The sequence below is a fragment of the Patiria miniata genome, unplaced genomic scaffold (assembly GCF_015706575.1).
Source record: "Patiria miniata isolate m_02_andy unplaced genomic scaffold, ASM1570657v1 HiC_scaffold_15, whole genome shotgun sequence".
NCBI classification, from domain to species: Eukaryota; Metazoa; Echinodermata; class Asteroidea; order Valvatida; family Asterinidae; genus Patiria; species Patiria miniata.
Window position 1 is genome coordinate 3,910,209 of NW_024037053.1, and position 13,789 is coordinate 3,923,997.

General features: G+C 38.3%; 1 protein-coding gene across 1 annotated transcript in view; it reads left to right on the top strand.

Annotated features, from left to right (window-relative positions):
* Nucleotides 1-9,012, top strand: part of LOC119722265 (angiopoietin-1 receptor-like) — a 35,772-nt gene extending 26,760 nt beyond the window's left edge. Inside the window, exons 9-28 of the mRNA XM_038192307.1 lie at nucleotides 197-352; nucleotides 663-803; nucleotides 1,571-1,861; nucleotides 2,157-2,380; nucleotides 2,634-2,700; nucleotides 3,244-3,350; nucleotides 3,478-3,679; nucleotides 3,851-3,956; nucleotides 4,496-4,739; nucleotides 4,887-4,943; nucleotides 5,393-5,530; nucleotides 5,766-5,994; nucleotides 6,164-6,271; nucleotides 6,608-6,792; nucleotides 7,060-7,173; nucleotides 7,490-7,560; nucleotides 7,693-7,733; nucleotides 8,096-8,192; nucleotides 8,551-8,656; nucleotides 8,905-9,012. Coding sequence (XP_038048235.1) covers nucleotides 197-352; nucleotides 663-803; nucleotides 1,571-1,861; nucleotides 2,157-2,380; nucleotides 2,634-2,700; nucleotides 3,244-3,350; nucleotides 3,478-3,679; nucleotides 3,851-3,956; nucleotides 4,496-4,739; nucleotides 4,887-4,943; nucleotides 5,393-5,530; nucleotides 5,766-5,994; nucleotides 6,164-6,271; nucleotides 6,608-6,792; nucleotides 7,060-7,173; nucleotides 7,490-7,560; nucleotides 7,693-7,733; nucleotides 8,096-8,192; nucleotides 8,551-8,656; nucleotides 8,905-8,967 — 2,747 coding nt within the window. The 3' untranslated portion in view covers nucleotides 8,968-9,012. The remainder of the gene's footprint in view (nucleotides 1-196; nucleotides 353-662; nucleotides 804-1,570; nucleotides 1,862-2,156; nucleotides 2,381-2,633; nucleotides 2,701-3,243; nucleotides 3,351-3,477; nucleotides 3,680-3,850; nucleotides 3,957-4,495; nucleotides 4,740-4,886; nucleotides 4,944-5,392; nucleotides 5,531-5,765; nucleotides 5,995-6,163; nucleotides 6,272-6,607; nucleotides 6,793-7,059; nucleotides 7,174-7,489; nucleotides 7,561-7,692; nucleotides 7,734-8,095; nucleotides 8,193-8,550; nucleotides 8,657-8,904) is intronic.
* Nucleotides 9,013-13,789: the final 4,777 nt, after the last annotated feature.

Genomic DNA, 13,789 nt, shown 5'->3' on the forward strand with positions numbered 1-13,789 from the left:
TGCAAACCCTTAAGTTTCATTTGACCTTGTTCATGTTGTAATGGATATACAGATGTCATTATTAGGCCTATATGAAGTTCTTTTATCTAAATTGATGCACATAAAACTGTTCATGTCCGCAATTTCTGCTGCAGGATTCAAGGCACCAGACTGCATACATAGTGAATCATAATGGTTCTCTTATTATTCTACACAGCACACGGTTGCAATGTTTTCGGTAAAAATGCTGTCCATAGATGCTCCAATACCAGCGATCCACACGACGACGCTTGCCGGGGTCGTTTGTTTTGTCTTCCTGATCCTTACGGATGCTCGTGTGCTGCAGGGTTCACTGGACTAGACTGCACGCAAGGTGAATGAGACTATATGTACTCCTTTATACATTATGATGCCAAGTGTAAATTAACAATGTTTTGTGGATTGGGCCTAGTAGTACTGTGTATGGCTTTATTAAAAAAAAATTTAAAAAAAAGTATGCATATTTGCAAATCAGGTTTGAACGTTTTGCAAACATGTGCATGTTCCGGTCTCATTTAAGACCTAATACAACTGGATGGCCTAACAGTCTCTCTTAAGTCAACATCCTTTTTTTAAAAAAAATTCTATACTATGTTTTACACTGTTACGTGCAAGATATTTCTCCTCAAACTCCCCTTTGTCAGAGTGTTCCGAGGGGACGTATGGAGCTGACTGTAAGCAGACGTGTCACTGTGTGCCTGGGGATACATGCAGTAAGGATACAGGAGAATGCAGCAGTGGTACATGTGCCATACCATACTTCGGGTTCAACTGTCAGTTTGCAAGTAAGATAACCATGGACTATTACTGTGTCCTCTTTGACTGAAACGTTCATTATGATATAAATAAATAAAATACAATGTGATGCTTATGATACCACTTTCCTTCAACGCGCTTTACAATTATTCCCCCCAATCCCCCGTTCATCGGGCCATGAAACCCCGCAGCAGCTGATATCAGCGCACATTAGGCCTCTACCCTCACATGTACCCATTGATACTCCTGGGTGGAGAGAGGCAATTGTAGTTAAGTGTCTTGCCCAAGGACACAAACACCATGTTCCTGACAGGGAACATGCCTAGTAAACGTGCTGGTAAACCGGTAGTATAACTTCACTGCCATCCATACTCGGCTCGACTGGAGCACGGACCATTGTGTAAATGGTCCTTTACTGGAATCACTATTTTAAAATGACTCGACTTGACTCGAGTCACAAAAATTAGTGACTTGTTACAACTCTTGTAATGTTTGCAAATGCTGTTCGTTCGATTAATCGCCACGGTCTATGCACGCTTTCATGAAAGGCCTTAAAGTGAGCACGTTCTCTCATTCAGTGCGTGTTGCTTGTTCTATTTTCCTAAAAGTTCACTGAAATTCTACTAGAAGGCTACAGTGCCAGGACATAACTCTTCACAATATCCCCAGACGCGTCTTACACGACTTCGTTGTCAAGTCCGCTCATTATAGCTTCTTTACACGCAATATACTTACGATAAACATCAACACAGTAAAGACATACCTTTTCTTTTTCACTTTTTTTTGGACATTTTAGTGCAAGATCCTTTCCCAGGACAGGTAATAACAAGGTCAGTCATGCAACGCAACGTTAGTTTCTCCTGGAGTAAACTCCTCTGTCTAGGCATTGAAATCCAGGAGTACCAGTACCAACTTGCCCAGGCAAAAACCGGTACAATAATAAAGCTACCGACTAATACTACGGACACCTCGACGACCATTGACGGATTAACACCGTACGTCGATTATAACTTCCAAGTAGCTTTCTACACTACAATGTCGACTGGGTCATTCAGCAGAATTCTGACGGTGCGGACCACAGAAGCAGGTACGGCTTTTGCAAATACTTTTCATTACCGTTAATTCCTCAATAGCAAAGACCGAAAGTCTTTCAAAACCCTCCATTGATTCATCTATTAAGCCCCGTGAGCAACTGTGTAATTACAGCGCCAGAAGTGTGCGTCATATGATTATAGTGCAGGCATGTCGGATATTTTGTGCATTCATGTCATAACATCATAAGGTGGAGCCTAGTAGATCGGTCTGTTCGATCCAGTATAAATAATTACGTTTTCAGTATACAATATTTTAAAAGTACGCTTTTCGTCTCTTCAATTTTGCAGAGCCAACAGCCCCTTTGAATGTCGGCATTACGACCGTTGATAATCAACATCTGGCGGTTGTATGGACGGAGCCTGATCCTCCACAAGGGATCATCACAAACTACGATGTGGCCTATTGGGTCGTGGGAAATGAAACATCGAGAGTTGATGTGTTCAATCTCAGCACGACCACGCTGTCTTATCAACTACCCGATCTTGTTGTTAATGTTACCTACTACATGCAGGTAATTAAAACAAAACATATTCTCTATCGTTTAGTTTGGTAACTGCCGAGCCTGTACAATGGACATTAATTCGGTGTGTTGCCAATGCAAAGATTATATCATTCATTACATATTTTCCAATTCAACGACCTACAGATAGAAATCTTGCTGATATGCGGCATGCAGTAAGGAGGAAGATGTTAAATAATTGATGACAGATGTGGTGAAGAAGATACTTTCGAGAAAATTAATTTGTTTGCATGTTCTGTCTAAGGTGCGAGCCAAGACAGTAGCGGGCGTTGGCCCGTGGAGCGAAGTCAACAATGAGATTGTAGTAGGAGGTAAGAAAAATAAGTTATTATTAACAAAAAAAAGTAAATTTATAGACAATCGCAGAAAAATCCACCTCAGGGCGATATAACAAAGAATAAACATGCAAAATTTATATACTATTTTAAGTTCAAAACAAATTCCAATAGAACTTAAATAAAAAAGAAAATTCTACAAAGCCGTAAAAATATTTTTAAAAAGCAAATTACAACAATCAAGTACACATAGATAAAAACATAACAACAGGTCTTGCCCAGCCAGACATATCCAATGCAATACAACAGTCAAACTTCTGTACATGTACAAATGAATTCTTATACCTCCTGCTTCCAAAAAATAAATATCCGTAGCCGGCCTCATACATTAATTAATTGAAGCATAGCCCAGTTACTTCTGTTTCCACACGCTAATGTTAATTGCTTGTCAATTCAAAGGAACAAAAATGGAAACTATCTTGAGTTTGATTTTGAGTTTGATTTCAAGCTGTATTCATTTGATTTTTCGCTCACAATGTTGGCAACTATCCAGTATGTCAATACCTTTGTTTCTTTCAGTTCCTGGACTTGTGCAGAACCTTCAATGGACAGAAAGATCTGAAACCTCACTGACCATCGCTTGGAAACAGCCGCTAAATCCTATGGGACCACGCACATATTATGTTGTATGTAAAAGGGTCAAAGTATTTCGATTATGATGCAAACAGAATCTGACACGTAATAGCAAACGTCTCATACTATACGAGAAGATTGTGACATCAAATTATTCGCTTTGTTAATCGTCATCTTTAGGTGAAGATCCGGGCCGTAGAGAAACCATATCAACCTGCATTTACTGCAGGAGATACGTACACCGAATACGAAGCTGACAGTTCACCATATACCGAAGCGAATCTTCAACCGGGCACCAAATATGAATTCAGAGTTTCGTCAAGGAATCACAGATTTGTAGGATCGCCTTCAGTCTTAGAAGTCTACACAAATCCACTATCAGGTGATATATTGTTTGAATAGATTTGAATATAATAAACTTAAACTCATAGGAACTACGACTTGCTGAACTGACCAAAACAAAATCGCTTGACGGTCGATATTAAAGTCAAGATCTCATCAGTTATTCATTAAATTATTCATCGACACAAAGTTCCTTTCAAATCAACGACAGATCCGCCAGCACCAAGGACACCGATGACATACAACAACGAGGCGACGGAGACGACGGTGACAATTGGCCTTCGAGCCGTGATCCCAGAAGATGACATGTTTGTCGAGTAAGATTGTTCGCATCGTTAGATTGATTTAGCATCATAAGAAGAACGGGATCACCCGTATATGTTTTGCAAGGCTTAAGATGCTCGGCGTGACAACATACATTGTGCATAGCTAGTTTACACTATATGGAAAGTACAACTCCTATAAAACGATTACTTTCTCTAAACATTTTTATTTAAAAGGGATCAGTTACCGTTGTTTAATTACGACAAATCATACACTATGGGATCAAGACAGAAGGCGCCCAATGAGAAACGATTATCAATTCTCCAACTCCATTACACTAATGCCTTTTTGCAATACCCAAAACAGTCTTGTTGTCACATAAATGTGAAAAAAATACGAAAAAATACACGCAGATGATATTGTCCACGTGAATTGCCCAAATTTAAGACTGAAGCCACTAGCGAGAAAATGTCACCATCTGAGCATTAAAGATAATTCTTATTGTTCGCTGCAAATTGTTACTGTTGTAGACAACATATTTTGGATCTTGATTATCAAATTGTAAATGAAATGGATTTTTGTTTTTATGTAGAACCTACATCGTATATGTGAAGAAGGTCCAGATGTCATTGGTAAGGAGAAGAGACGCTCTAATTGCTAAGCGTTTCGAGGACTCTGCAGACGATTACATTGCAGCAGAAATGACTAAAGACACCGTTCCTGACAAGTTTACAGTCGGTGATGAGAGGGTGTACGGAGGCTACTACAATGCACCGCTGCGGCTGGGCGTTGCCTACATCATCCGTGTCGGCTCCGTCAGCCAGGGAAACGAGACGGTACGAAAAACGGTTTTTGGATTTTGAGCTTTTGTGTTGCTTTAAATGAAACAAATGAGCAAATGACAAATGATATACTCTACCTTTAAATCGGTTGTCGGTGCTAGTTTTGTATTGAACAAGTTTTCACAATTTCTTTGAATACAGGAAGCCTCCGTGACTTTTTCGGATCCCATAGGTGTGCAAACTGCAAAAGGTAAATTTGTAAGAATGCTTATTTTGCAGTCGGCTCTTAAGATTTACACCCTGCGTTAAAGTCGATCTTACACAATGTTGAGTTGCAGTACACACTGCTACATCACAATCTAACTGGATTGTTGACACTGGCAAGCTCGTTGGTAGGACGTTTGCACTATTCAGCAGGAGTTCGTGGGTTGGAGTCCCACCAGAGTAGTTTTTGAATGTTTTGTTTTCTCGCCAGCCCTCGGAACAATGAGTATATACAGTATTTGCAAAAAAAAGTTGGCGAAGGCAACACTCAATAGAAGCCCACCAAAAAATATTGTTTTTGAATTATTCATTTTTTTTACTTTACTATTTGTACGGGTATTTTTTATATCCTTAATTTTTAAAAGCCTATAATGTTTATGCAAATTATCACAATCACAAGTTACTTTTAACTGTAATAACTAGCAGGTACACCCGATGCACAGAACAATGGACCAGTCATAGCAGCTATCGTTCTCGGGGTATTATTATTTGTTGGAGCTGTTGCTGTCATCATCGGCTGCGTGGTGTGGAGGAAACGAGACCAAGACCGCAACAATGCTCAGAATACACCGAGGCTTAACGTCACTGATAAACTTGTAAGTCTTTGTCTTAGTCAAAAAGTCGAAGTCTGTTTGTATTTGGTAGTAATTTTGAAAAAGGAACAATATAACAAAAGCTCTTCAAAGTGAAAATATGAAAACTAAGTTTTGAAAGGTAGGCAGTCGCAAGTTATATTCTTGGACTGGAATGGTAACACGAAAGTCTTCGCTTCACATACTATTTACTTGTTTAATATTGATGTCCTGGGCATAGGAGCTTCCTGTTGTGAGATATCCCAGCATGCAAGGCATTGATTCACCGATTGCTGAAAGCGGCATCTACGAAGACGTTGGTTTACCAGCCTGGGCCAAGGGACTGGAAATCCAATGGAGTAATCTCACGATTGAGGATAAGGTTCTTGGCAAGGGAAACTTTGGAGAAGTGAGAGCAGGCCGTCTCAAAATCAGAGGAGGACTGGCTAAAGTAGCCATCAAAACTCTCAAAGGTAAGAGAAAATTGATTTCGATCTCGGGCTGATAACATCATCCTATGACAGAGGTGGTTAATTTTGTGGTAGTGAATTGTTTTGATCCTGTCACACTTGATTTGAGGAACATGTTTTGTTGGAATGAGACAGCAGGGATTAAAATTGTCTCTCCTTTTTATCCTTACAGGTGCGACGACGACTGCTTCCGAGGACTTCCTGGTCGAGTTCAAGACAATGGCTCGAATCAAGCCACACCCGAACATAGTTGGTCTGATGGGCGCGTGTATGTACGAAGGTACAACTACAACTATCAACCATTACTCAGATATTAAACCAGTACACAATAATTTCATAACGATTCTTTAAGCTCAGGTGTAAACATCCTTTGGGGCCTTAATTTAAGTATAAAGTATAGTTTTGACTGGTTTCTTTATCAGTGAAAAGCACACAAAGAACAAAATTTTCTTACATGCAACTGTGGTTTCAGACTTAAAAACCACCGGCTGCTTATGTTTAACATTATTCGAATTAGTTCCCCGGCCAAACCCACCCTATAGTTCCTACACCCAGGGAATTTGATGTACTCTCCAATTTTTAGAAGTCTGACCAGTGATTTTTTTCTTAATTCCAGCGATTTTGTACGTCGCTCTTGAATATCTCCCCAACGGCAACCTGCGTGACTACCTGAGGAGTACTCGCCCCAAGCAGCAGGTGGCAATGGAGTCGGATGATGGTGAATCACCGCTGACTTCCTCCAACTTACTGACATTCGGCATAGATATAGCCAGAGGAATGGATCACCTCTCTGACACTGGGGTAAGGGCCTGCAGTCGAATACAAATATGCCTCTAGATACTTTGGTTGAGGTGTAGCAAATTCAAGTGTCCAGCTTTTAATTCATACAGATTGAAATCTCGAAGTTCAAATCTCGACATTGTGTTCTTGAGCAAGATACTTTGTCTTCCTTTCTCCACCTTTGAGTATAAATGGGCCCGTGACGGTACAAAAACAGATTGTCGAGATCTGTAACTGTCGCGTACAGCTGGAAGACTTATCGTAAAATAAATATATTTTTTAACGTAGATAATTCACCGTGACTTGGCTGCGAGAAACATACTTCTCGGAGAAGACTTGACTGCCAAGATTTCTGATTTTGGACTATCACGGGGAGAGGACACCTACGTTCAGAAATCGCAGGTACAAGTGTCACTTTCTCAATAATTAATGCTGTCAGTAGAATAGTTAATGAAGTGCACAGGTGCAGAATTAAAACTCGTAAAATGTTGACACTGATCTTATTGTGAAATTCATTCTTTAAAATACAGTTTCCAATAACACTCAAGAAGCACCAAAAAGCAAACAATAAATACTGCACAAGTGGAGTAAGCTAGTAAAATTGTGTGTAGCTTGTGAAGACTAATGAATCTCAATGTTTGTTTATTTCTTTTGAAATGCAGATTTTAATTTACTTTCTTTATTTAATTTATTTTTGTTTGTAACTGTACTGTCTTAGACGCGTGTTCCTTTCCGCTGGATGGCCATCGAGTCTTTGACCCGCCGGGTGTACAAATCTAAGAGTGATGTGTAAGTATCATCAAAACTTAATACAACTTTGAGATCATAAGACATCCCACCAAATTCCAAGTCAAATTCCAAGTGAGAATGATATTATGATTCGTTTTTCATGCCTGAGTCTTTTTGGTGATCTTGTTCCAGATGGTCATTCGGGATCGTACTGTGGGAGATAGCCACATTTGGTAAGTAACTAACTTTGTGTATTTCAGATCTTTATATTCCATAGGAAGGAATGTGTAAAGAATTTAAAGCAAAATATAACTTGGCTGTGTGTTAAAATCGTGATTGGTTATTATTTTGAGGTAGTTTATGCTATCAGAAGAAAAAAAAATAAAGTTTTGAAATCTGTATTTCTAATTTGACCTTCACTTTTCTATCCAGTCACCTTTTTGCAGTACTACACAACCTTTCTATTCTCATCATAGCCTCATTCCATAATTAAATACCATGGCAACTTCGGAGTTCTAAGACTGGTATTGTAGTATGGACAATTAAAGATGTTATTGTTTGACGGATGATATATTGTATTGATTGGTTATTGCAGGAGCGACACCCTATCCGGGAATTCAGAGTTTGCTGTTGGCCAAACGATTACAGGAGGGTTACCGAATGCCCAAGCCGGAAAACTGTGCCGATGAAATGTAATTATGCAAAAAAATAACCTTTACTTTTTATAAAAATCACAAAAGCTGATTTAGTTGTCTCTTTTAGTCTTGGCAAACCGCAGAGGTACAAAAACAAGACAAGGACAGTTTTGGCGTCGCACAAAGAATGTTTTAATTTCAACTATAATGACATCAACGCAGTGCCAACCTGAATCGTCGGGAATCGCAGTTTTTGGAAAATTGTGCTTGCTACCAACAGAGTCTGTAAAATCGTTAAGGTGTCTATTGATTAAAACAAGTGTGCTTCAAAGTGACAAGAAATTTCACCTCTTACCACCGCACCTCCACAACACCCCTAGTAACTTAGCTTTGTTGCATTTTTTGCCTTCTCTAGCTACGATCTGATGATGAAGTGTTGGCAGCTAGAACCCAGCCAACGCCCAAGCTTCAAAGAAATAATGGTGACACTCAAGAAAATGAACGACCCATCAGATGAGAACGTATGTGTACCGTGTTTGCCCCAACGTTGTTTCTTTTTTTGTTTATCACAAACGCTTATTACAGCATCTTATAAAAGTGTATGATTTTTTTTGCCTATTGATTCTCGCTTACTTTTCGACGGTCTTCAGGCCATTTACAAAATCGTCTTTAATTGGCTCAAGAAATATATTATTTCAATATCAATTTTGAAAATATTTTCGATAAAAAATCTGTAAATTATAAAATCCACATTTGGTTGACATTTCAGATCTACATGACAACTCATTTCTACGTGAATCACGTGATCAAGCCAGAGTTTGACGATAACTAGAACAACGGTGCAAGATTAATGAAGAAGCATCTTAAAGAGAACAAGACCTTTCGAGATATCTTGGAGATGCAACTCAAATATCATTGACTGATTATTCTGATTTGTTTTTTCTTTTTGGGGAGGCGCTTTGTTATTGACCCAATTGCTGTGCACTAGATACCTTTTATGTTTCATATTAAAATGTGTTCTTAAATACTTGAAATCAAGACTTACTTGTATTTCATTTGATCGTGCATGTATATATATTTTTTACTGTCATTGGATAAAATCAGAAACCCAGATACCACACAGTATGATATTAACTGTTATAGCACGTGCCGTGGTGATTATGTTAGCTATTTTAGCTGTGTATGTATATTGATTATGGATGGTAAAACTGTTGGATGCAGTAAACACTTGTTTGAAATGTATTGGGAATATTTTATGTTACTTTTTTTGCAATTTCTGTGAAACAAGTTAGCATACACCTTTAATTAATAATGATAATTTTATGTGTGTATGCTTTATATAATGTTCTATTACTTAAAACTGCTATGATTTTCTTATTTTTAGATAAAGATATGATACTATCTGATGTACCTTGTTAGCCATGAAACATTTGTTTTTCTCGAGTTTGGGATCTTTTCATGAATCGGATCATATCCAAGAAATCCTGTCTGTTTTCGATAAATGTAAACGTATACTCAGATAAACATATTTCGCGCATTATCCTTGAAGTACAAATAAATGTTGAGGATAATTTTAATATAACAATAATTATTAATGAGAAAGATTGGGTAAGTTAGAAACTATATACACAGTAACTGAGCTTCGTAAAAATTTACAATGTAAATTCTGAGCTTTCTGACTAGACATGTACTTTAGATGTGTTAGCTTGTTTCAGCAGAGACGCTACAATACAGGGAAAGAAAGATCAATGTCAGTGCCTTTATATTGATTTAAACAATGATCTACCAAATCCATGAGATATAAATGATTAGGTACCACCCATTCCCTGGGCCTAAGTAGTACTAAAGTCTGTCACGAGTCAATATATCCCATCAGGCCGGCGTTTGTCTCCAGTTTCCTTGGCATAAAACGACAGAATATATTTCTATTCCCCCTGGATGGGGTGGCAGTCCATTGCAGTTTACCCCCAGCTATTGCATGTACCCATGATACTCCTGGGTGGGGAGAGGCAAGAGGGGTGATCTGGTTTGCCCAGGGACACCACATAATGGCCAGCAGACCATGTAATCATGAGTCACGAGCCTATAAGCACAAAGCCACACTCTCCCTTAGTATGAATTCATTAGGTATCCGAAGTCCAGAGAGGATTATTTAGTCGAAGAAAAGCCAAAAAAGCAGCAGCAGGAACGGATTATTTTCTACATTCAGCTTCTGCATGTGAAACATATGCGAAGTGCAACAAAAGGTTGAACTTTTGACCCAGAACCCTGCTGTACATGTTAATATACACACTTCTATTGACACAAAAGCAGTTGAAAAGGGGCCAATGAACTGCGCGAAGCAGGCATTATTCACGCGTTGGTTCAACAACTCCAAACTAAGTGTGTATATTTATACACTCCGCACGTATTCACGGCGACATTTGGTTTGTGCGCATGCGCGAAATATTACCGCTAAAACGTGAACTTGTGTTTTCGTGTGTGATAATGTTTTCATTTACAAATTGTGAGAAATATACACAGGGGTGGCGCTCTTCATGACGGTACAATCTGCAACGTTCGCGCGACGTGTAAATGGCACTCTGGGGGGGGGGGAAATCGGCGCTCGTGATTAAAAGGGCACTCCTGAAAAAAGAGGCACTCGTGAGAATATTGTAAACTCAATGACAATCTACGGACATAAAGATCTCATTGTGAATTTTCAGTGATTCATCAGGAAAAAAACACCTGTGGATTTACCTCATTTTGCCGACGATATCATTTCCCTAACGACAAGGTATTGTGTATTTGTAGTCGATGAACCATTCAACTCTGTAGTCTGGGATTCAACTGGGCAATTTTAGCAGATTTTGTGAAGGGTTGATGTTTTTTTTTTATGCATGCATTAAAGTGTGGGCTTTCTATAGACCGCCCTCTTTGAACATTCGGTGTCAGTTTTGTGTGTGATCAATACCAGAAAAGGCCGCAGTGTCACAACATATGAGTGCATACAAATATTGTTTTAAAAGAGTCATGGAAATCCGTAATGTTTTATTAGTAAAACTATAATCAATAGTTTGCCAAATTCCCAAATATTCAAAAATTTGGCAAGAGAATATGTACTGGTTATGTCCAGAGTGATCATAAATGTCAACCATTTCTAACTCTGACTTTAAAAGTGGTTTTTGAACATCAATTAGATTATACCGATATTATTCATTAGCATCTGCATTCAAGTGATGGATTGGGACGCACAGCGGTGTACTGCACTTTGATGTCAATGATGGAACAGTTTCAAGAGGAAACTAGTGCAGACGTGTTTCAAGCCGTTCAGCGCTCCTACTAGTAGTGCATCGCAGTATGATGTTCTCCCTAGTAAGTATTTTTGATAAAATTGTTCAAGCAGTGAATGCGTAAATATTTGCCGTTTCGATTAAATTGATTCCTATATACTTTCCGTGTCCAGCAGGTGCACGCGATAATACACAATTGCTTGTATAATTCTCCTTACTAGCAGCAATTCCAGCCTTACCTTTTGTAATTGATGCCACATTTCCATTGTCGTGCAGGACCACTATGCGATGTGCTACGATGTATTCCAGGCTAACTTGGACTCGTCCATTGTCTACGAAAACCTGTAAAACAAAAAACGATACATATATACTTTTGTATAAGTTCCAGTGCCCGTCTGTTTTCGATTGGACTTCTTTGATACATTTTGATGTTTTCCATCGCTGGTCAAGTTTGTCTGGAGGGATTCGGGTGAAATATTCCAAAGAAATGTCCACCCTCAATAACAAAGACCTTTTGAAGAGAGGGTGGTGGTTGTACCATTGTATAACGAAGGGGTTGTATAACTTTCCCTATCTAAACTATATATGTTTGTAGCTGCCTTTATTTAATTCAATACGGCAGAATTGGGGTTTATTTTTTTATGAGACAATGGGCAACTATTCTGCGGGTTTTTCTTTAATAGTTGATATCGATGACTTTGGTAAAGGATCGTCGTGCAGACGGATGGTGTTTTGATGATCATGTTTGTTTTTGTGTTTTGTATTGTAAAAGTGTTTTTATACTCAAGAAATGTTGTAAAAGTTTCTGGAATTATTCCAAATAATTTCTGCGGTAAATGTTTTTATATATAAACAAATGTACTTTTTACGCAAATGTTATATTTAAAGAACTTTTTATAAAGATTTTCGATGTCTAAAAAATGCCTTACCAAGACACGTAGATTATTTTGATGTATTAAAATATGTTTTCGTACATAAACCTTCTTCATTAACTAAATGTAGGCGTTAATTCTACACTCTCAAATTCCTCTTCTTCTCTTAAAGTATTTAAAATGTGAATTTTTTGTTTGTAAAACTTTACACAGAACTCCTTAGAAAAATCAATTTCGATTGACTATTAAATTCCGATAAATGTATAATGATAATAAGGGATTTTTCTGCACCAGTTCGTCCTTTCATTTCATTATCAGTAAAGGGAAGATTCTTTAAATATTCATGTCTCTCTCTCTCTCGTATGCAGCGCTGAATCAAATGTCAAGGTCGGCGAATCAAATGTCAAGGTCCATGTCTGATAGCCACCGTGTCGCGATCGGGTCACAGCTGGTTAGACGAACGATGCCGCCGTCCAGTTTTCTGATCATCGAATATTCATGTTATAGCTAGTTAGTGCATAATTATGATACTTGTAGCTGTGGCGTAGCCACTTTGCCGGGGGGTGGGGTAATGGGGGTATCCCCCCCCCCCCCCCCATATTTACTCAAGAGTGCCCCTTAGTGTCATTTTAATCACGAGCGCCAATGTTTACGCCAATGTTTACGTCGTGCGAACGTTGTTAATTGCGCCACCTATTGCCTGACATTTTCCAACATGACATTACAAATTGTGACGTCACTATAATAGTCACAGTTACTGAGCACCTTTATTCAATTGACAAGCACAGTGCATAATGGAAAGTTTATTCAACCAGGAAAAAGTGTCCAAAAATCAAAATAGTACTTGCTATCATGGCATGTTGCCTACGTGTAGTTCTATAATATGCTTATTTGCACTGTGTTGTAAAAACTCCACGAAATGGCAAAATATATACCTCTTTTCGGAAATCTTTTGTTTGGGATCACGTATAGACATGAACTGACTTGCTTCACAAGACTTTGGGTCCATATATTAATTGTCAACTTTATTATTTTATTACAGTAATTTTTTTATATTCTATATTAAAAGATCCTTCGCTGTCTGTCTGTTTGATGTCCGTCTGTCTCGCAGTTTGTCGGTCTGATGTCTGTGTGTCACTTGTTTTTGCAAAATACCTAAGAAGTGTGTGGAAACATAAAAATGCAAGGGTTAATGAGGAGGCTTAGTTATCTTATAGCTCAATAGTTGTAAATATGTATATGTTCCAATTTCACTGTCCTCTGACTTCATATGAGGCACGAGAAAAAACGATTGATTTATTTGTTTTACAAATTTGTTTCTTTCAGACTTGAATAGGTGTAATATTACAACATTATCTCTATGCAAAAAATAACATGGATGATGAAATATGTTTCAAAATTGCTTCACAAGGCTTACCACGCCTACCTGGGGTCAACATGCAAATTGAGGTCAAAGTAAACATTCAAACAGCTCGGATGAAATATACATATTTGCCAGTGATATGATTTA